The 21,039-nt window shown below is 42.4% G+C and overlaps 2 protein-coding genes across 5 annotated transcripts in view; one reads left to right on the top strand and one right to left on the bottom strand.

The window, feature by feature from the left end:
* The first annotated feature begins 6,862 nt into the window (after window positions 1–6,862).
* On the top strand, window positions 6,863–12,926 carry sfr1 (SWI5-dependent homologous recombination repair protein 1). Of its 3 annotated transcripts, none has more exons than XM_073027084.1 (4): window positions 6,863–6,982; window positions 9,787–9,905; window positions 10,880–11,323; window positions 12,617–12,926. In XM_073027084.1, the coding sequence occupies exons 2-4, from the start codon at window positions 9,804–9,806 to the stop codon at window positions 12,803–12,805; spliced, it is 735 nt and encodes a 244-aa protein (XP_072883185.1). In that variant the 5' UTR covers window positions 6,863–6,982; window positions 9,787–9,803; the 3' UTR covers window positions 12,806–12,926. The 3 variants fall into 3 exon arrangements, with proteins under 3 accessions (XP_072883185.1, XP_072883187.1, XP_072883186.1); XM_073027086.1 differs by lacking the exon at window positions 6,863–6,982 and adding an exon at window positions 6,983–7,002; XM_073027085.1 differs by lacking the exon at window positions 6,863–6,982 and adding an exon at window positions 7,041–7,350.
* A 4,253-nt stretch (window positions 12,927–17,179) lies between these two features.
* Window positions 17,180–21,039, bottom strand: part of cfap43 (cilia and flagella associated protein 43) — a 120,043-nt gene continuing 116,183 nt past the window's right edge. For both annotated transcript variants that reach the window (XM_073027081.1, XM_073027082.1), the window contains 2 exons: window positions 19,965–20,118; window positions 17,180–17,485 (listed from right to left, as the gene is read on the bottom strand). In XM_073027081.1, the coding sequence (XP_072883182.1) occupies window positions 17,307–17,485; window positions 19,965–20,118 (333 nt within the window). In that variant the 3' untranslated portion in view covers window positions 17,180–17,306. The remainder of the gene's footprint in view (window positions 17,486–19,964; window positions 20,119–21,039) is intronic.

Raw genomic sequence — 21,039 nt, 5'->3', positions numbered from 1 at the left:
GGAGCCTGAGCCTAGTGGTATGCCACAGGGTTGGGGCTAGGTCCATTGTTGTTTGTCATATATGTCAATGATCTGGATGATAATGTGGTCAACTGGATCAGCATATTTGTGGATGACACCAAGATAGGGGGTGTAGTGGACTTACGAGGAAGACTATCAAAGCTTGCAGTGGGATCTGGACCGGCTGGAAAAATGGGCTGAAAAATGGCAGATGGATTTTAAAGCAGACAATATGAGGAGGACCAACCAGGGCAGGTTATACACGGTGAACGGTATGGCATTGAGGAGTGCAGTTGAACAGAGGGATCTGAGCTTACAGATCTGTAATTCCTTGAAAGTGGAGTCACAGGTACATAGGGTCATAAAGAAAGCTTTTAGTGTACTTGCCTTCATAAATCAATGCATGGAGTACAGGAATTGGGATGTTACGTTGCAATTGTCTAAGATGCTGGAGAAGCCTAATTTGGAGTATTGTGTCTAGTTTTGGTCACCTACCTACAGGAAAGATATAAATAAGATTGAAAGAGTGCTGAGAAAATTTATAAGGATGTTGCTGGGACCTGAGTGACAGGGAAAGGTTGAAGAGATTAGGACTTTTTTCCCTAGAACATAGAAGATTAAGGGAAGATTTGATAGAGGTATACTAAATTATGAAGCGTATATCCAAGCAGGCTTTTCCACTGAGAAAGAGAGACTACAACTAGAGGTCATGGGTTAAGGTTGAAAGACAAAATGTTTAAAAGGAATCTGAGGGGGAACGTCTTCACAGAGGGTGGTGCGAACATGGAACGAGCTACCAGTGCAAGTGGGGTTGATTTCAACAGTTAAGAGAAAGTTGGACAGGTACATGGATGGGAGGAATATGGAGGGTTATGGTCTGGGTGTAGGTTAACGGGACTAGGCAGATTAATGGCTCAGCATACACTAGATTTGCCCAAGGACCTGTTTCTCTGTGTTGTAGAGTTCTATAACTCTAGAGCAAAACTACAACAGTGAAACAAGCCCTGTTGCTCCCTCCCACCTTCTCACCCACTCATGCACAGTCCTCTAACCCCAGTATAAGCTGTTTTATTCAGCTTCCAGTGGACTCATGGATTCACAGACACTGGGTCCCGTCTTCACCAGTGGACTCAGAGGGCTCTGGCCATTGTGCTTCAACTTCTGGACTTCTGATCGACCTTCAGACTTCAATCCAGGCTTTATAGTCTGAATTATATTTAGGATACAGACAGACTTCAGGGAGTAGTCAGGCTAAGTGAATAGGCATAGAATTGGCAGATTGAAGATAATATGGAAAAAATATGAAGTTATCCAATACGGTGGAAAAGGTAGGAAAGGTAAATACTAATTGAAAGGTGTTGGTATTCAGAGAGATCAAAACATCCTTGTACAGGAGTCACTGAAGGTTAACATGCAGGCACAAGTGAATAGGGAGACAAATGCTATGTTAGCTTTTGTTGTAGGAGGATTGGAGTGTGGAGCAATGGCATCTTACCCCATTCAACACAGCTCCGGGAAGAGTATGTGTGGTAAGATGAAATCTTAACCGCACAATGTAGCTCACTATGACCTTTACACACTATTGTCTGCCTGCATTGAACTTTTCTTTGTAACCGCACCACTTTATTCTGTTCTCTGTTATTGTTTTCCCTTATTCTGCCTCATTACACTGATGAAATGAAATGATCTGTATGGATGGCATGCGAAACAAAGTTTTTCACTATTCCTCAATTTACCAATATAAAGAGAAAGAGAGAGAGAAAATGAGGAGAAAGAGGTAGACAATTAACAGAATGGGTAGGAGGGAGGGAGAGGAAGAAATGCAGAGACAGACAGTGACCAGAGGTGATGGTGAAGGGGAAGGGTGGTGGGAGAGAATGAGAGAAGCAGAGTGTAATAGAGAGACAGACAGACAGAGGGAGAAAGTGAAAGAAATGGAGACAGAGAGCGAGAGATGCAGGACACGAGGAGCTTGTGTCTGTGTCACTGTGAGGGTAAATGGAGAGAAGGTGAGGTTGTCAGGGGCAAGACCAGTTCCAGTGAACAGAGAGCTCTGCTTGGCTCAAACCCACTTCTCGTCTTGTGGATAAATCGGAGTAATTTGCAGCAAGTGGCAACAGGCTAAGACACACACACAAACATTTTCATAACTCCTCGGGCACAGCATTGAGCTTAAAGAGCAAGTGTAAGCAATCCTCATTGCCTTCAGCAATACATCAGTGTCAGCTCCCCAGGTTCTGCATATTGTGCCCAATTCAAGGTGAGGCTGCTGGCAACAGCTCTACCTCGGCAGAGCAAAGTTCACTTACACAGCACTTCTTCACTAAACCTTGGTAGCGGAAAGTTCAACATCACACGCAGGAGCAGCAGGTCACCATTCAGGTCAGCAAAGGAGGCCATTCATCCCATCAATCCTACACTGCCAAAACAGGGAAAAGCATTGAGAACAGAGAGTGTGTACTGGTCCCTGGTCTCAGCTCATTAGAAAGGACTCTGTACCGGTCTGAGGTCCAACTGTCCCCAGAATCCTTTGGGCAGGATCCACTAGTGTTTAAGTCCTCCAGTCCAAGATGCCTGCACTGAATATGATGGAAAATTAAACTAAATTCCTTCTGCCTGTGCATGGTCAATGTCCATAAGATAAAGATTAGCTTTATTTGTCATATGTACATTGAAATATCAAAACATACAGTGAACATAGAACAGTACAGCACAGGAACAGGCCATTCATCCCAGAATGTTGCGCTGAGCCAGCTAAAAAATTAATCAAGAAATCCCCAAACATTAATCCATCCTACCTGCACAATGTCCATATCCCTCCATCTTCCTCCCATTCAATTGCCTATCTAAACGTCTCTTCAATATATTTGCTTCTACCACCCTTACCAGGGAGTACAACACAGGTATTCACCACTCTGAGTAAAAAACTTACCCCTCACAGCCCCTTTGAACCTGCCCCTTCTCACCTTCAATGCATGCCCTCTGGTATTAGTCATTTCAACCTTGGGAAACAGATACTCTATCTGTGCCTCTCAGAATCTTGTAAACCTCCATCAGCTCTCCCCTCAGCCTCTGCTGCTTCAGAGAAAACAACCCAAGTTTATCCAGACAGCTAAATTATTATTGTGTATATTATTATTCCGTACTTTATTATTGGTTAAGTCTGCACACTGCTAAGTTTGCTTTTAAATGTTGCTGCTGTAACAAAAGGATTTCCCACTCGGGATCAATAAAGTACTTATTATTATTATGATAGCACATGCTGTCTGGACCAGGCAACATCCTGGTAGACCTCTTCAGCACCCTCTTCAAAACCTCAACATCCTTCCTATCATGGGGTGACCAGAAATGTATACAATACTCCAGAGGTGGCCTAACCAGGGTTTTATAAAGTTGCAACCTAACCTCTAGACTTTTTGAACTCAATGCCTCAACTAATAAAAGCAAGCATAAGCCTTCTGAACCCCCATTTGATCTGTGAAAAACTTGTCCCTCACATCTCACATTCTGGTCACCGAATTATAGGAAAGATATCAATAAATTAGAGAGAGTGCAGAGACGATTTACTAGGATGTTACCTGGGTTTCAGCACTTAAGTTACAGAGAAAGGTTGAACAAGTTAGGTCTCTATTCATTGGAGCGTAGAAGGTTGAGGGGGGATTTGATCAAGGTATTTAAAATTTTGAGAGGGATAGATAGAGTTGACGTGAATAGGCTGTTTCCATTGAGAGTAGGGGAGATTCAAACGAGAGGACATGATTTGAGAGTTAGGGGGCAAAAGTTTAAGGGAAACACGAGGGGGTATTTCTTTACTCAGAGAGTGATAGCTGTGTGGAATGAGCTTCCTGTAGAAGTAGTAGAGGCCAGTTCAGTTGTGTCATTTAAGGTAAAATTGGATAGGTATATGGACAGGAAAGGAGTGGAGGGTTATGGGCTGAGTGCGGGTAGGTGGGACTAGGTGAGATTAAGAGTTCGGCACGGACTAGGAGGGCCGGAATGGCCTGTTTCCGTGCTGTGATTGTTATATGGTTATATGGTTATATCTCCTTTGGATTTTCTCCTGTTCACCACAAAAGAAGCCACTGAGACTATAAGCTGTAAGGATTCCTTGAGAGCGAGCCTGTAGGTCGTACAATCGGTTCAGAGTTGTGGTCACTGCTCCACTTGCTTCATACTTATGACGGCGAGGCTAAGTATGCTTTCAATACCGTATTTAAGGTTGCTGATGACAGTGCTGTTGTTGGCTGAATCAAAGGTGGTGATGAATCAGTATATAGGAGGGAGATTGAAAACCTGGTTGAAAGGTGCCACAACAGCAACCTGTCACTCAACTTCAGTAAAACTAAAGATTTGATTATTGACTACTGGAGAAGAAACTGAAAGTCCATGAGCCAGTCCTCTTCAGGGGATCAAAGGTGGAGCAGGTCAGTAATTTTAAATTACTTGGCGTTATCATATCAGAATTTCTGTCCTGGGACCATCACGTAAGTGCCATTATAGAGAAGGCATGGCAACACCTCCTTCTTAAAGTTTTGCCTAGTTCTGGCATGTCATTTAAAATTTTGACAAACCATTTATAGATGCATATTGGAGAGTATCCTGTCAGGCTGCATCATTGTCTGGTATGGAAACAGTAAAGCCCCAAAGTGGAAAACCTACAAAAAGTGATGGACAAGGCCCAGTCCATTGCAGGAAAAGCCCCCCCCCCCCCCCCACCATTGAACACATCCATAAGGAGTGCTGTCACAAGAAAGCAGCATCTATCATCAAGGATTTCCAACATGCAGGCCATCCTCTCTCCTCAATGCTGTTATCATGAAGGAGGTACAGGAGCCTCAGCTTCCACACCACCAAGTTCAGTAACAATTATTACCTCTCAAATCATCAAGCTTCTGAACCAGAGTGGATAACTTAACTTACCTCAACTCTGAAATGATTCCACAATGTGTAGGCTCACTATCAAGGACTCTACAACTCATATTGTCAGTATTATTAATTAATTTATTTAGTTATTATCAGCTTTTGTTTTGTTTTGCAGATTGTCTTCTGCATTTTGGTTGCTTGCCCGTCTTTGCTTGTTAGTATCACCTGCATGTCATGAAATTTGTTAATTTAGCAGCAGCAGTTCAACGCAATGCTTGATAAACACAGAAAAGACAAATAAATGAATTGCAGTAAGTATATATATTTATATTAAAATAGTTAAATTAAAAATAGTGCAAAAACAGAAATTTTAAAAAAGTGAGGTAGTGTTCATGGGTTCAATATCCATTAAGAAATCAAATGGCAGAAGAGAAGAAGCTGTTTCTGAATTGCTGAGTGTGTGCCTTCAGGTTTCTGTACCTCCTTCCTGATGGTAACTATGGGAAGAGGGCATGTCCTAGGTGGTGGGGGTTCTTAATAATGAACACCACCTTTTGGAGGTACTGCTCCTTGAAGATGTCTTGGATACTACGGAAACTAGCACCCATAATGGAGCTGACTAATTTTACAACTTTTCTGTAGCTTCTTTTGATCCCCTCCCCACCCCCAATACCTGACGGGGTGATGTAGCCAGTCAGAATGCTATCACGGTACATATGTAGATGTTTTCAAGTGTTTTAGATGACAAACCAAATCTCCTTAAATTCTTAATGAAATATAGCCGCTGTCTTGCCTTCTCTATAGTTAAGTTGGGACCAGGTTAGATTCTCAGATATTGACACAGAGGAACTTGAAATTGTTCACTCTCTCTACCACTGATCCCTCTATGAGGATTGGTTCGTGCACCCTTGTCTTACACTTTCTGAAGTCCACAATCAGCTCTTTGGTCTTACTGACGTTGACAGCAAGATCGTTGCTGCGACACCACTCAACTAGCTTTTGTACGCCCTCTCGTCTCCATCTGAAATTCTGTCAACAATGGTTATATTATCAACAAATTTATAGATGGCATTTGAGTTATGTCTAGCCATACAATCATGGTACAGAGAGTGTAGAGCAGCGGGCTAAGCACACATTCCTGAAGTGTCCCGGTGTTGATGCCAGTGAGGAGGAGATGTAATTACCAATTCGCACAGATTGAGGTCTTCTAGTTAGGAAGCTGTGGATCTATTTGCAGAGGGAGGTACAGAGGCCTAGGTTTTGTAGCTTTTCGATCAGGACTGTAGGTTCAGAGTGTTAAACACTGAGCTATAGTCAATGAACTACACTGGTGTTTGTATTGCCCAGGTGATCTAAGGCCACATGAAGAGCCATTGGTCTGCTGCAGACCTGTTGTGTTGATGGGCAAATTGCAGTGCATGCAGTTTCTCCCTGAGACAGGCTTTGATTATAGCCATGGTCAACCTCTCAAAGTATTTCATCACCGTAGATGTGAGTGCTACTGGATAATAGTCGTCAAGGCAGCTCACACTGCTCTTCTTGGGCACTGGTATAATTGTTGCCGTTTTGAAACAGGAGGGAACTTCAGATCATAGTAGTGTCTTGTGTGTGGCTTTTCATTTACTCCATTTTATTTCTTTGTTTTATTGTGAACACCTGCGAAAAAAAATCTCAGGCTAGTCTTTGATAGTAAGTTTAATTTGAAGTTTGAACTGTGCTGCTACCATCAGACAGGAGAGCCACAACTGTTGTATTCAGCCAATATCGTCGGCGAGTAGAGGACGATGAATCGTGAATCGCTGAGGGGCAGCACAGAGGGAGCTCTGCCCCGCAGGCCGGCGGTACTGAGGTGCAACGCACTCCCACAGCTGTAAAACTGGGCACGAACACCCTCTTCGCACTCCCTGTTCCGCTTCGTACGCCATATTATCCTACAAACAGTAGTGAACCGCAGATCTCTCGTGTCGTTAGTTAACGACTGATCCGTGTGAAGTCCGAAGCCGGCGGCCGGCACTGTGGAACTGACACGCCCAGAGAAACCAAGACTACAAATCCCAGAGAGCTCAGCGAGGGACTGGCGCAGGCGCAGTCGCTGGTGTCGCTGAGCGGGAGACGGAGGGTACGAATGCAGGAGCCGTGGTAACGGGTGTCCGCTTCCCCCTCGCGGTGGCTCCTCAGGGTGGGGGTCCGGTCCTGGCCGTTCGCCCATTCCTCCCTCTCTCTTTCAAGGCCATTCCACTCCCTTCCCTCACTTACTGGTCGTCGGCGACCACCGGCCCTATCCCCGGAGCTCCCATATACCACTTGGGGCTCCTGCTGAAACTCTGCTCCTCCGAGGACTCCGGCCCCGTCACCCCGGGGTTCTCGCAGTGCTCTCCGGGCTCTGTCCGCCTTCCCCTCCGGTCTTGAGACTCTTTGAAATCGGTACGGTTAGGCTTTGAGACCGTCCTCGGAGTTCCCTCCCCGGCAGAGAGAGTGCATGCTGCGGTATGAAGCAAAAACTAAACTCTTGGGGCACCTCGGGGCCGAACAGCCTCGAGGGGAGGGGAATGGGGACATTACGGAGGAGTGAAATGGGTGGTTGAGGGAGGGGCTGTCAAGTGATAGATGGAGATGGGTGTTGGAGGGAGACAGGTGGGGGGGGGGGTCTGATGGGTAGTTGGAGACGGGTGGGGGTACAGACGGAAAGATGGAGCCGGGTGTGGGGGCGACGGGCAGATGGAGATAGGTGGGGGGGGGGGCTGATCTGGCCATGGATGCATCTCCACCTACCTGTCTTTTCCCCAATACTCTAAATTCTCCTTCTATGCAAAAATCTATCCAACCTTGTCTTAAATATATTTACTGAGGTAGTCACCACTGCCTCATTGGGCAGAGATAAACACTGATTCACCACTCTGGGAAAAGCAGTTCCTCCTCATTTCCATCCTGAATCTACTCCCCTGAATCTTGAGGCTATGTCCCCTAGTTCTAGTCTCACCCACCAGAGGAAACAACTTTCCTGCCTCCATCTTATCTGTTTCATATTTTTTTTCTATAAGATCTCTCATTCTTCTGAATTCCAGCATTACAGTCCCAGGTGACTTAATCTCTCCTCATAGTCTAACCCTCTCATCTTCAGAATCATTCTGGTGAACCTCCTCTGCACTGCCTCCAAAGCCAGTATATCCTTCCTCAGGTAAGGAAACCAGAACTGATACTCCAGGTGCAGCATAACCTCCTTACTCTTAAGTTCAGTTCCTCGAGCAGTGAAGGCCAACATTCCATTTGCTTTCTTGATAGCCTGCTGCACCTGCAAACCAACCTTTTTGTGATTCATGCACAAGCATTCCCAAGTCCCTCTGCACAGCAGCATGCTGCAATTTTTTTTACCACTTAATGTACTCTTTCATTTTTCCTTCCAAAGTGGATGACCTCACATTTACCAATGTATTCCATCTGCCAGACCCTTGCCCACTCACAACCTATGTATATCCCTCTGTAGACTCTTTGTATCTTCTACATAATTTGCTTTTACACTCAATTTAGTATCATCAGCAAACTTAGATACACTGCACTCGGTCCCCTCTCCCAGATCATTAATGTATATCGTGAACAGTTGTGAGCCCAGCACCGACCCCTGCGACACACCACTCACCACTGATTGCCAACCTGAGTAATGCTCATGTATCCCAACTCTCTGCTTTCTATTAGTTAGCCAATCCTCTATCCATGCTAATACATCACCCCCAACTCTATGTAAACTTATGTATGTCTTTTATGTGGCACCTTATTGAACACCTTCTGGAAATCCAACTAAGTAACGTCCATCTGTTCCCTTCTATCCACTGTGCTCATTATATCCTCAAAGAACTCCAGTAAGTTTGTCAAACAGGACCTGCCTTTGTTGAATCCATGTTGCATCTGCCTGATGGATCCATTTCTTTCCAGATGCCTCGCTATTTCTTCTTTAACGATAGCTTCAAGCATTTTCCAAACTACAGATGTTAATCTAACTGGCCTATAGCTTCCCGCCTTTTGCCTACATCCTTTTTTGAACAGTGGCGTGACATTTGCCATCTTCCAATCTACTGGGACCTGCCCTGAGTCCAGAGAATTTTAGTAAATCATCACCAAAGCCTACTATAACTTGTGCCATTTCTTTCAATGCCCTGGGATGCATTCCATCAGGACCAAAGACTTCTCTATCTTCAGGCCTACAAGTTTGCTCAGTACTACCTCTTTAGTGATAGCTATTACGTTGAAGTCCTCACCTCCCATCTCATCCATAACATCTCTCTGGCATGTTAGGTGCATCCTCTGCTGTGAAGACGGACACAAAATAGTCATTCAATGCCTTGGTCATTCATCTATAGTACCCTTTTTATTGCATTCAGACAAAAGATGTGCAGGTACACTGAAAACATTGGTGGAATTCATCATTGATGTCAGGTTTACTGAGAGGTAGATACTGAGTTATGGAATGTGGATTACACTTTTTTTGTGGTTTTTACTGTCAGAGCACAGTATTGTACAGAGGGGCCAGTTGGGTAAAAGACATTTGATTTGTGGTTATCAGGTCTGAGGTCCTCGCAGTACAGACTGTAAATCTGATGAACTGAGTGAATCAGTTGTAATTTGGAAGTAGCTTTTCAGAGTAGCTAATTCTGCACTCTGAAACCTACTATCTGATGTTGGATCTGAAGTGAAGATATGTGAATTATTTGGTTTACTATTAGTTTAGTCCTATTACTGCAAAGCAGGTGAATTTTCTGAGCCCTCCTCTAAGGTAAGGGAGGAGTATGTGCTCTGTGCTTACATACTGGGTAGTACCTGACCTAGCAGAGGTCAGTGTTTCAGCCTCCATCATAACAACCCCATCACTGTATGGATTGTACTCTATTGTGGAGGACTGCTATGTGAACCTGTGTTGTTATATTGTAGAGAAACAGAGTGCAAGAATGGAGAATGTAACATTTGGTTCCCCGTGTGAGTCCTTGTCTGCGGACCAATTGAGCACAAGTGTTCAAACTCCAGTTCATTCCAACACAGTGGTGAAAACGGTGAGTGTCAAACACTGAAATCTCTGCAAATAAGCAGCTCCCTTCTGCAGTTCTGACACTACTCCTTGCACAAGGAATGAATGTACACAGTTCTGACACACTACTCCTTGCACAAGTTTCTGCCCAGTGCTCTTCTCACTCTTGGGTGGAGCCAGCATTGTGAGATAGTATCCATTTTCCTGCTCCTGTATATTGATCCTTGCATTAACATTCCTGAAAAGGGAAAATTTGAATAGGAATTTGCAAACCCCACTGTTGTAAAATCTTGTGGATTTCATGAACTTGATGTCCCATAGCACTTTTCAGCCAGTTTAGGTGGTTTGAAATTTGGACACCATTGGAAACGGTAGCCTATTTGCATAGTGAAGTCCCGCAAAAGCAGCATGACGATAACCAAATGATCCATGGATAATCTGATGAGCAAACTGCAGGTCTGAAACAAAACTGGAAGATGTTGGACGCACTAAACACAGCACAAGTGAAAAGAGAAACATTGTGTTTCAGGTCTAAGACCCTTCACCAGATGAACGGTCAACTGTGTTTCTCTCTCCACTGGTGCAGTCTGTTGGGCACATCGTGTTGGACACAAGACCTTGCTCTAAAATGATTCTATTGGATCGTTTATGATAGGGTCAGCATCTCATCTGAAGTATGGCATCTCTATGCTTCTATGACAGCGCGGCCCTCTTTTGGAACTGTCTGCCAGAACTGTTGCTCTGAATGTACTTATGTAATAGCACTTCCCCCAACAGCATCCTCAAACAGTACAGAATTCCCTCAGTGCTGCAGTGGAGTGGAGTTTACATTCAGGTTTCAGTAGTGGGACTGTAACCTCACTTGGAGCTGAGAGACCACTAATGCATAACTGATTTTATGAAGGATGGGGACCAGTCTGAAAGTAATTAATAGCAGAGGTGCAATGTAAAATTAATTACAAACACAATACTGTTAATTTTAATGTCTCCCTCTGTTAGCCAATGAGTACTAGTCTCCGGGAGCGGCTGAAGAAAACACGGCGTTCCTTTAATTCTCCCTTCATTGTGCCAAAGCGATTAAAAGTTGACTGTGATGGCGAGGGTAAGGACAGTTCAGAGACTGGTATGGACCTGGGTATCAGACAGATTGGTGAAACTTCTGCTGCTGGGAGTGTTGTGTGCATGAAGACAGAAAGCCCTTGCAAAAAGGCACTGGATGGATGGCATAAAGTGGATGCAGAAGGGAAAGGGTTGCATTCTGGACCCTCCCGAACAACCTTGCGAAATGCCTGGACTCCAGCCAAGTCACCAAGACGTTATCCCGGGACTGTGAGCGTCGAACATCAGGCACTACTTGAGGAAAGGAATCGACTGCAAGGGGAAGTGCAAAGGAAAGAAGAGATTCTTCGCAGGTTGAAAATGGTTCAGGTGTATAGGGCAAAGGTAGGTAATCGACCCAGAAGATTGATTACTGTTGACTTTTACCATGCTCTTCCTCTCCCCTCCCCTCCCCCACCTGTTGGAAACCCACCAGTTCTATTAATGTTTTGTTAGACTGAGCTTTATTAAAATCAGGGCACAATTTCATGTGGCCCCACCCCAACTACACCAAATGTTACTGGAATGGTCCCCTGATTATAGCAAAGCAAAGACATGCCAAGCTGCAGCATGAGAGCATTGGCAAATTTAAAAATAAAGACAGAGCCACATTAAGTCCTAAACATGATCAAAACTTTGGCCAATGTCTTAGAGATTATGTTTTAATAAGTGTCAAAGAAGGAGATCTACAGAGGGAATTCCAAAGCACTGGAGGCAAAGCTGCCAGTGATGAGTTGATTAATTCTGGGATGAAGAAGGCTGTTAATGGGAACATTATACAGATCTCAAAAGATTGGGATATATTTGGGCAGGATGAGAGCTTTAACCGGGCCATTGTGGGTGAGTACAGGGTTTACTGATGAGTCAGATTTGTTGTGAGTTAGATCACTTGGAGTACCTCAGGTTTACAGAGTCAAGAAGGGAAAGCAACTAGGAGTAAATTTGGGTTGTAAAGATGGGCATAAATGAAGGCATAATAAGGGATTTGAAATTTAGCCTAGGATCCAATATGATGCCGAGGTTTTGACAATCTGGTACAACATCAGATACCTACTGTGAGAGGTTGGAGTATGTGGTTTGTAACATGAACGGAAGGCAGTAGTCATTCCGATGTTTTGGAGTAAATTACTGCTCATTCATTCCCGGATGTCATATTTGCTATGGAAATGTAGAGCTTTAAAACTGAAACTGTTTGTGGATGATGCAAAGAGTAAGCAGGAGGAGGTAAAGAATGGATCCTGGGGAGTCCAGAGGTGTGGAATGGATTAAAAAGATGACAAGTGATTTTCTGGTCACCACTAAGGATGGAAGGCATTAGGTGGGGTCCTGTGGAGAGTCATGTGTGACCGGCTGCGTCTTTGGGTTGAGGAAGATGAAGTGATTGTTGACGGTAACATTGGATGTAATTTGACCAACACTAAATACTATCCATTGTACCTGAATATCCTTCATTGTAGACTTGAACAATGGTGTTTCTTTCATCAATCTCACTAGATTGCTTTTACATTTTCTGGCTTCAATGTATATTCAGATGTGTACTTTGTGGATAATTATCAATTACTGATATTTTGCACCTTAGGCAGGAACATCGTACTTTTCTCATAAATATACCAACATTGTGATTCTTGTTTCTTGAAGAATAATTTGACAGAACTGGGGTCGCTGATAGAGAAATGGAGGAAGAGCAGCCAAAATTTGCTTTACGAACTTCAAATGGCCCTTGCTACTGATAGCAAGCCCACTCTCACTCAACTCATAGACAGCTTGGCTGTGGAAGATAGACTGCTGCATTACAACAGGATTGAGGAGGACTTCATAGATACATGAGGATCAGCAGCCTTGTCACGACAACACCCAGAGCTGCGATGTAAGCCTTTAGTGACCCTGTGAACTCAACAGTTTTTTGCCACTACAAGACATGCCTTATTATAAAGCCTGCTCCACTGGGTTCTAAGTTTGTCCTGTTTTTATTTTCTAAAGTAAATTGTGCTTTCTGTTTTGAGAAAAATGCAGTGCTGTGTGTCGTGGACTCTTTTCTAGCCATTATTGATACATTGTCCAGATGAAACCTTACTTACGGTAGATTGGCACTTGCCCTGTCCTGCGGTGGTCCAAGATCACTTGAACAGGTATTTATATGGTGCAGTGTTTCTCAGCAATGACCCGTGGAGATCTTACAGCAGAGAATAACAATGCAACATTATACATTTCATAGGCGACTTTAATGGCTGAGGAGTAGACAGGGCACCCATGCAGAGGCAAAGAATGGGAAGTCAGCATGATGATTAAGGCTTCTCTCAAGGGGGTGGAATTGGGGAAGATCACTGGATATAATGTAAATCCATGAGCTCAGTGAGACCATAACCTTCTGCAGGAATTTTTGTTACAGGTCACTGTTAAACTCAATAAAATATGACCAAGTGCGATCCACCTAACAGCTTACTGCTGGTCATGAAATGGAACCTCCACTTTTATTGAAAACCTTTATTAGGATGAATAATGGGAATTAACTTTGAAACAAAAGCCTTAATTTACGGTAAATAAAAGGCACTCTGAAGGTGTAATGCAGGAGTTGGCTCTGATGGATTGGGAAACATTAAAGGGTTGATGATGTATTGGCAGTGGTTAGCTTTTAAAGACAGCATGCATGGAGTTCTTCATTCTTGTGAATGCAAAAATAAAATGAGGTGGCTTACAAAAGAAATTATGGATAAAATTAGATCAAGGAGAGAAAATATAAAACGACAAGTCAAAGTAGGTAGCTTGACATGGGAGAGTTTGAAAGGATAAAGGCATTGACAGGTAGGGGTAAAATCAAGTGAGCTTGTAGGGCATATAAGAACTGATGGTAAATACTTGTATAATTATGCAAAAGGAAAAAATTGATGAAAGAAATGTTGGTTCTTCACAGTCAGACATGGGGCAAATTATAACAAGGAACAGAAATGGCAGAGCAATTACCATAGATTTTAGTTCTGTCTGCACAGAGAGGAGGAGGTGGAAAAGCTTTAGGCCTGGTGCCAGGCAAATAACCTCTTCCTTAACATCAACAAGATAAAGGAAATGGTTATCAGTTTCAGGAGAACTTACACCCTGCTTTAACTGCGGCACAGCAGAGGAAACTGCAAGCAGTTTCAAACTCCTGGGAATGCACATCTCACACAACCTCTCATGGTCCCAGAATACATCCTACACAGTCAGGAAGGCTCACCAATGCCTCTATTTTCTGAGGAGGCAGAAGATAGCTGGACTGCGCACATCCAAACGCGTTATTCTATAGATGTGCAGTAGAGAGCATCCTAACAAATTGCATTGCTGTTTGAAATGGAAACTGCACTGCGACAGACAGGAGGGCTCTACAGCGGTAGTCAAAACTGCCCAATGCATCATCTGCACCAGCCTACCTGTTATCCAGGACACGTATACAGAAATGCGTCAGTAACATCATGAAGAATCTCACTCACCCTATTCATGGGCTATTTGTCCCACTCCCATCTGGTGGAGGCTACGTAGATCCACGACAGGTCCACCAGACTCAAAAACGGTTACTTTCCCCAAGCAGTAAGGCTGATTAACACCTCCACCCACTAACTCACCCCTCCATGCCCCCATACCACTACTTTATTAATTCCTGTCAGTCACCTTATGTACAAATACTCCTGTGCCTACTATTACTTAGAGGACATAAAATCAATCTATGTATATAAGTTATGTATTTTCATTATGTTTTACTTGTGCTGCATTGGATTGGGAGGAACAATTATTTCATTCTGCTGTACACTTATGCACTACAAATGACATTAAACAATCTTGAATCAAGAGGACACGAATATCATAGAACAGGACAGACTTCAGCCCATGATATTGTGCTAACCTTTTAACCTGCACTAAGATCAATCTAACCTGTCCCTCCTACATAGCCCTCCATTTTTCTATTATCCATGTACCCATTGAAGAAATTCTTAAATGTATTTAATGTACCTGCATCTACCCCCATTCCTGGCAGGGCATCCCCCACACCCACTATTCTTCATGTAAAAACTTACCTTAGACTTCCCACCAATCAACTAAAAAGTCTGCTCCTTTCTGCTGGTCATTTTAGCCTGGGGGGGGGGGGGGGGGGGAGAACAAATGTCTACCTGACCTCTGTCATCAAGTATCCTACCAGAAACATTGGGGAACACAAGATGTAGTAACGCAGAGACTGAATGAAATAGATATTTAGTAGGGAAATGGAGTTGGAAAAATTAATGGAATTGAGAGCTAATAAATCCCCAAACACTGATAATCCACCTCCTAGAATACTCAGAGGTGGCCACAAGATTTATTGCTGATGCTTTACCAAAATTCTGTAGCCTCTGGAACAGTTGCAGTGGACTGGAGGATAATTAATGTGATCCCTACTACGTTTTTTGAGAAAAAGAAAAAACGGTGTTAACAGCCAGTTGGCTCGACATTGGTGGTGGAGAAAATTGCTGGAGTTGTAATATCAAACATGTGGATAGCAAGACAGGTTCAAACTAAATCAACGTGGATAATTGAAAAGCAAATCACACCTGACCAATCAATTAGAAACTGATGGTAAAGATGCCATTAGCACTGCAGATGCGAGAGAACTGGATAGAAGTTAGCATGCAAAATTAAAACACATACAGTATTAGTGGTAAAGTACTGACACAGATGGAATAAATGTTGACAGACAGCAAAGACCAGGAAAATGGGTATCTTTTTCCAAGTTCCAGGCATTTGCCATAAGGAGTAGTACTTTGGTCCCAGCTATTCACAAAATACATTAGTGATTTAGATGAGAAAATCAAATGTAATTATTTCCAGGTTTGTAATGCTGCAAAGCTGGATGGGTGTGAGCGGAGAGGAGAATGCAAAGAGGCTCCGGAATGATCGGGAGACTGAGGGACCAGGCATAATGTATGAACGTGCAATATAATGTGGATGAATGTGAAAATATCCACCTGTCTGGTAGAGATGTTATCTGAATGATGATAGATTGGTATTGAGTATTTTATGGTATTGCGAAGGAAGGAAGTGCCTGCCAGGTGAAGATGGTTACCAGACTAATTTCAGGGATAGCAGAACTGACATATAAAGAGAAATTGGATCAATTAGGGTCATATTCATTAGACTTTGGAAAAATGTTATCAGGACTGGATAGATTTGATGTAAAATTCCTGATGGTGGAGGTAGTCCAGAACCAGGGGTCAGTCTAAGCCTGAGGGGTATACTATGTAGGACTAGGATGAGAGTGGTGAACTAGTGAAATTCTCCGTCATGGAACACAGTTGAAACCAAATCATGGAATGTATTTGAGAAGGTGAATAGGACTTCAAGTGCTATAGGGACCAAGAGATGTGGGGGAGAGCTGAGTCAAGGGATTGAATTGGGATGATCAGTCATAATCACAGTGACACAGCAACCTCAAAGAGATGGTCTACTTTTATTCCAACAAGAATGAGCTTTTAGTTAGTCACAGAAGGATGAATTGCTTTGGAGTTTTATTTCTCAAAGGAATATATGTACATTTGTTGAGAATTTTAAAATATTTCTTTAAATGCTTGCTATTATTTATTTTGTGACAGATCTTTTACTCTTAATTCCTCAATCAACCTTGGACAATTCTCCCTCATATCCAGGTGTTAAGTTCCAGATTAGATTTCTAAATGGATCTTGAACACTATCTCACTTCTTTATTTCCTATTTTTGAACTATTTGTTTAGTTTAACTATTTTATATGTATTTACTTTAATTCAATTTTATTTTTCTTTCTATTATCATGTATTGCACTGTGCTGCTGCTGCAAAGATAACAAATTTCACGACGTATGCCAGTGATATTAAACCTGATACAGTTTCTGATTGTGTTCCTCTCAAGCTGAATACACATCATGATTAAACATGTAGTTCGTGTTTTAACACTGCCCTGCCTCATGCCAAGCTGGCAGTGTTTTCACCACAGGAGCTGTATACAGCTGCTTAGAACAGTAACATGGATGCTGGTAATCTGAAGTAAAAACACAAAATGCTGGAAACATCAATGCCTGAGAGAGAGAAACCAGGCTTTAACATTTCTTCTCCCTAATACATAAACAACTGCCTGAGCTAATAGAAATGTTTACTATGGGTGTGTTAACTCAAAATTCCTCAGATGACACAACAGGTGGAGTGCATCATACACAACTGTACAAACTGAGAAAAACAAACATCTTTATTTTTTTATCAAAACAATTTTAAATAGAACAACTGTCTGAATTATCTAGAGGTGTATTAATTTTCTGATAAAGCCAAACATTATTTTGCAGATCAGAAGCAGAAGTTTAATTGTAGATTTGTTCTTGTTTCTCTGTCAGCACTGGGAAGGTTCTCATGCGTTGTTTCTCTAGCTCGTTCCTCAGGACAGTAATGTCTTCAGCTTGGGCCCTGGTCAGTTCTATCAGCCTCCTGTGCTGCATCAGTTCCGTGAAACGACCAAGGGCATCTTCAGGTTTGACCATAGCTAACAGAGAGGGAAGAATCAATCACTATTTGCATGTGCCCTGTGGATAAATGTGTTTACTGCTTGGGTAACACAACTCTGTCTCTGTCTGATCATATGTAGATGCCTACCAAAATCAGGGACAGGCCAGGAGAAGCCTGTGACCTTCAGTGCCAAGTTTGACTCCAGGACAGGACTGATAATTGCTGATACCTTAATTGCAATCTTCCAAATTTCCCTTAATTTGGGATCCTTTTCCTTAGATCAGAAGGTTAACACTGGGTAGTTACAAACCAGCCAGCCATGTCATTAGGAAATATCGGAATCTATAATTAGTCATGGTGACAAAATATTTGAATGTTTTCAGTCATGAGTCATGCTTATTAAATCTTATTTCACATCTCAGATGGCAACATTTGTAAATATTTCTTGTATGGAAATGCAGAAGGTGTTTATGTTCCTCCGAAGGGATTATTAGGTAAAGTTGAAGTGTACAGCAGATTACTAGCCTGTTTTGGAATTTGGTTAAATATTAGGAAATACAGGCTGTAAGTACCAATCTGCCAGCTGAGTTTTACTGTCCCTTGGGGATTTGAACTGAGGCTACAACTATTTACCATTCTAGAGCAAAGTAAACAAATTTACCAATGTTGTTAAAATGTACAGAGACAGAATGAACATAAAAATTTTTGTGATTGTAATGGAGGCAAAATTATCAATGTTCATTGCAAGATCATCTCAAGTCACAGCAGGGTTCTGTTCCTTAGAACTGTTTATTACCCTAACAGTCCATGGGTCAAAAATATGAATGTGAGCCGTGTTGCCAAATGGCAGATCCCTGCAGCAAAACAGCAAATCCATCCTGCTGGTCTCCCAAACACTCCTCCATACATACAGGAATATCTAATAATCAGAATCTAGAACTAAGAGGCTGTTCATAGGTTAAGGAGTTATTTCTCTACAACAGTTAACATGAGAAACTTCATCACTGCAAAAATCTTTGGACCTGTCTGTCCTGGAGAGCTGAGAATTGAATATATGTTACACTAAGGGTGTAAAAGGATATGGAAATTGGGTGAGAAAGTAGATGACGTAGAGGTTCAGCCGTTAAGTTAAGGAAGAACACAGCAAGTTGAAGGCACCAAATATTCAACTCCAAGCGATACCCCGTGGGGGGCAGGGGATTGTGTTTCAAGAAAATGAGCTGAAATGCAGTTTTTCATAATATGAATTTGCATCATCTGCTCCAGTCAAGGAATGTAAGTTGGAAAAAATGTGCATTTATTTAATTTTTCTCCCCCAAAAATCCATGAGGGTGAACTTTACTGTGTTTCTTGAATGTTTGGGAAGTGATTTGTTAAACTTAATTTCCATAACCCAAATGGCTGTAAATGTAATCGTTTGTTGGCACTCTATTTCTCTTGTCCTATTTTGATCAAATGTTCAGTTTCCTTAGAACTAAAGTCTGAGAGCAATGGAGTAATGAAAAAAACCAACATTAGTATAAAGGCAAAAACTCCTGACACAAGGATTTGGAAGTTTTTCTTTGAAGTCAGCTCAAATGGCCATTGTTTTACCACTGACCACCAACTGTGGTAAGTGGATTTTAATAAGGCAACACAGGTAAGATTGTCCACTTTGAATTGAAGAAGAATAGCTAAGTGCATTTTCTTTTATTCCCCCCCTCCTCAGTCTCAGCAACTGTCCAATTACAGCCTACAGCACAGTAACAGCCCCTGGTATATGCCGACCAACTCACCCCCCACTGTATGAAACTTCCTACTGTTTTATTTCTGCCCTGTCTACACTTCTCTGTCACTACTTTTCTGCCTCTTTTTGATTATTGTGGTGAATATTGGTTATTTTAGCTGCGCATGTGATGTTCTATTTCTGGATAATGTGGTAAGATGTTTTCCCTTTCTACTCTAGCCATGTCAGGTCCACTCTCTCCTCACATGTACAAAGCTGGAGTTTAGGAGAATGAGGGGGGATCCCATTGAAACATATCAAATACTGAAAAGCCTAGGTAGAATCAATGTAGAGAGGATGTTTCCTATAATGGGTGAGACTAGGACGAGAGGGCACAGCCCCAGAAGATGGGCATCCATTTAGAACAGACATGAGGAGGAATTTCTTTCATCAGAGAATGGTGAATCACTGGAATTCATTGCCACAGATGGCAGTGGAGACCAAGCCATTGAGTATATTTAAAGCATAAGTTGATAAATTCTTGACTAGTCAGGGCATCAAAGGTTATAAGGAGAATGCGGTTGAGAGGATGATAAATCAGCCATGATAGGGATAGTGAAAAGGACTCAATGGGCTGAATAGCCTAATTCTGTTCCCACGTCTTATGGTATAAGTTTCTGTTTAGAGTATTTCTGTGATCTCTCTGAGGCCAAGTGTGCGTTCTGCCTGTGCAGGATCAGTGGATGTTTGTGCAGGCCTACGGTGATTCAGAAGGGGTGGATCTGCTGCAGCAACACCTGTTTCTACTCACTGGTCATTTCCTGGACATGTTGCCTCTCGCTGACAGAAATTTGCTGTTCTTTCAACAGCTGATCCATCACCTTCATATCCTGCTTTAGCTGTGAAATTTGCTTCTTCAGTTTTCTGATGTCATCTTCTTTCTGGAGAATAACTTTGCCATGAAACTGCAGAAAATAACATAGACAAACTCTGATAATCCCTAAGGAAACGAGGTATCCAGTTGAGTGTGTTTATTTCTTTGGAAATAACTTCAGAGCCACACAGCATGAAATGGATTGTGCCAACCATCAAGTGTCCTATATCATTAACATCATTTTTATTCTCCCCTCCTTCACATCAGATTCTACTACTCACTTACATACTCGGGACAATTTAGAGCAACTAGTTAACCAGCCAACCCAACATTCTAAGGATGTGGGATGAGACCAGAAACCCTGGTAAAACCCTTTGGTCACAGGGAGAACTTACAAACACCATGCATAGGTTACTGGAACACAAAACAAAACAGCATAGGGACTAGCCCTTTGGCCCACAATGTTTGTGCCAAACACAATGCCAAATTGAATTGAGGAGAGACTGGATAGGCTGTTTTTTTAAAATTCCCCTGGCGTATAGGAGACTGAGGGTAACCTTGAGGTATAATGTCATGAGGCGCATAGATAAGATGAATGATTACAGTCATTTGGTACAGTCATACAGTTTGGTAGAATAATCCAAAACTAGAGGGTTTAGATTTAAAATGAGAATGGAAAGATAAAAAAGAGACCTAAGAAACAACATTTTCATAGAGAGGATAGTGGGTTTATGGAATGAGCTGCTAAATTGGTAGAGGTGGGTACAACTACAATATTTAAAAGACATTTTGACTGGTATATGGATAGGAAGGGCTTAAAAGGGATATGGGGCAAATGCAGATAAATGGGACTGGCTCAGGTAGATAAATTGGTTGTATGACACTATTTATCAACTGCTTTTGGCAAGTTCCAAAAGATACTGGTATTGAAAATACCAGTATCTGAGTATTGAAAATATTTAGCTTTAGGTTTCTATTAGTATCATGCTGCTTTGAGGTAAACTTTTGATTT

This window comes from Hemitrygon akajei, chromosome 23, assembly GCF_048418815.1.
Source record: "Hemitrygon akajei chromosome 23, sHemAka1.3, whole genome shotgun sequence".
Lineage (NCBI taxonomy): Eukaryota > Metazoa > Chordata > Chondrichthyes > Myliobatiformes > Dasyatidae > Hemitrygon > Hemitrygon akajei.
Note: the sequence above shows the minus strand (reverse complement) of the source record. Positions and strands in the feature narration are given on the sequence as shown.

Coding starts and splice junctions, on each gene's coding strand:
- sfr1 (XM_073027084.1), top strand. CDS start 9,804: ATGGAGAATGTAACATTTGGTTCCCCGTGTGAGTCCTTGTCTGCGGAC. Junction 9,906..10,879: donor CCAACACAGTGGTGAAAACG/GTGAGTGTCAAA, acceptor TCCCTCTGTTAG/CCAATGAGTACTAGTCTCCG. Junction 11,324..12,616: donor TTCAGGTGTATAGGGCAAAG/GTAGGTAATCGA, acceptor TGTTTCTTGAAG/AATAATTTGACAGAACTGGG.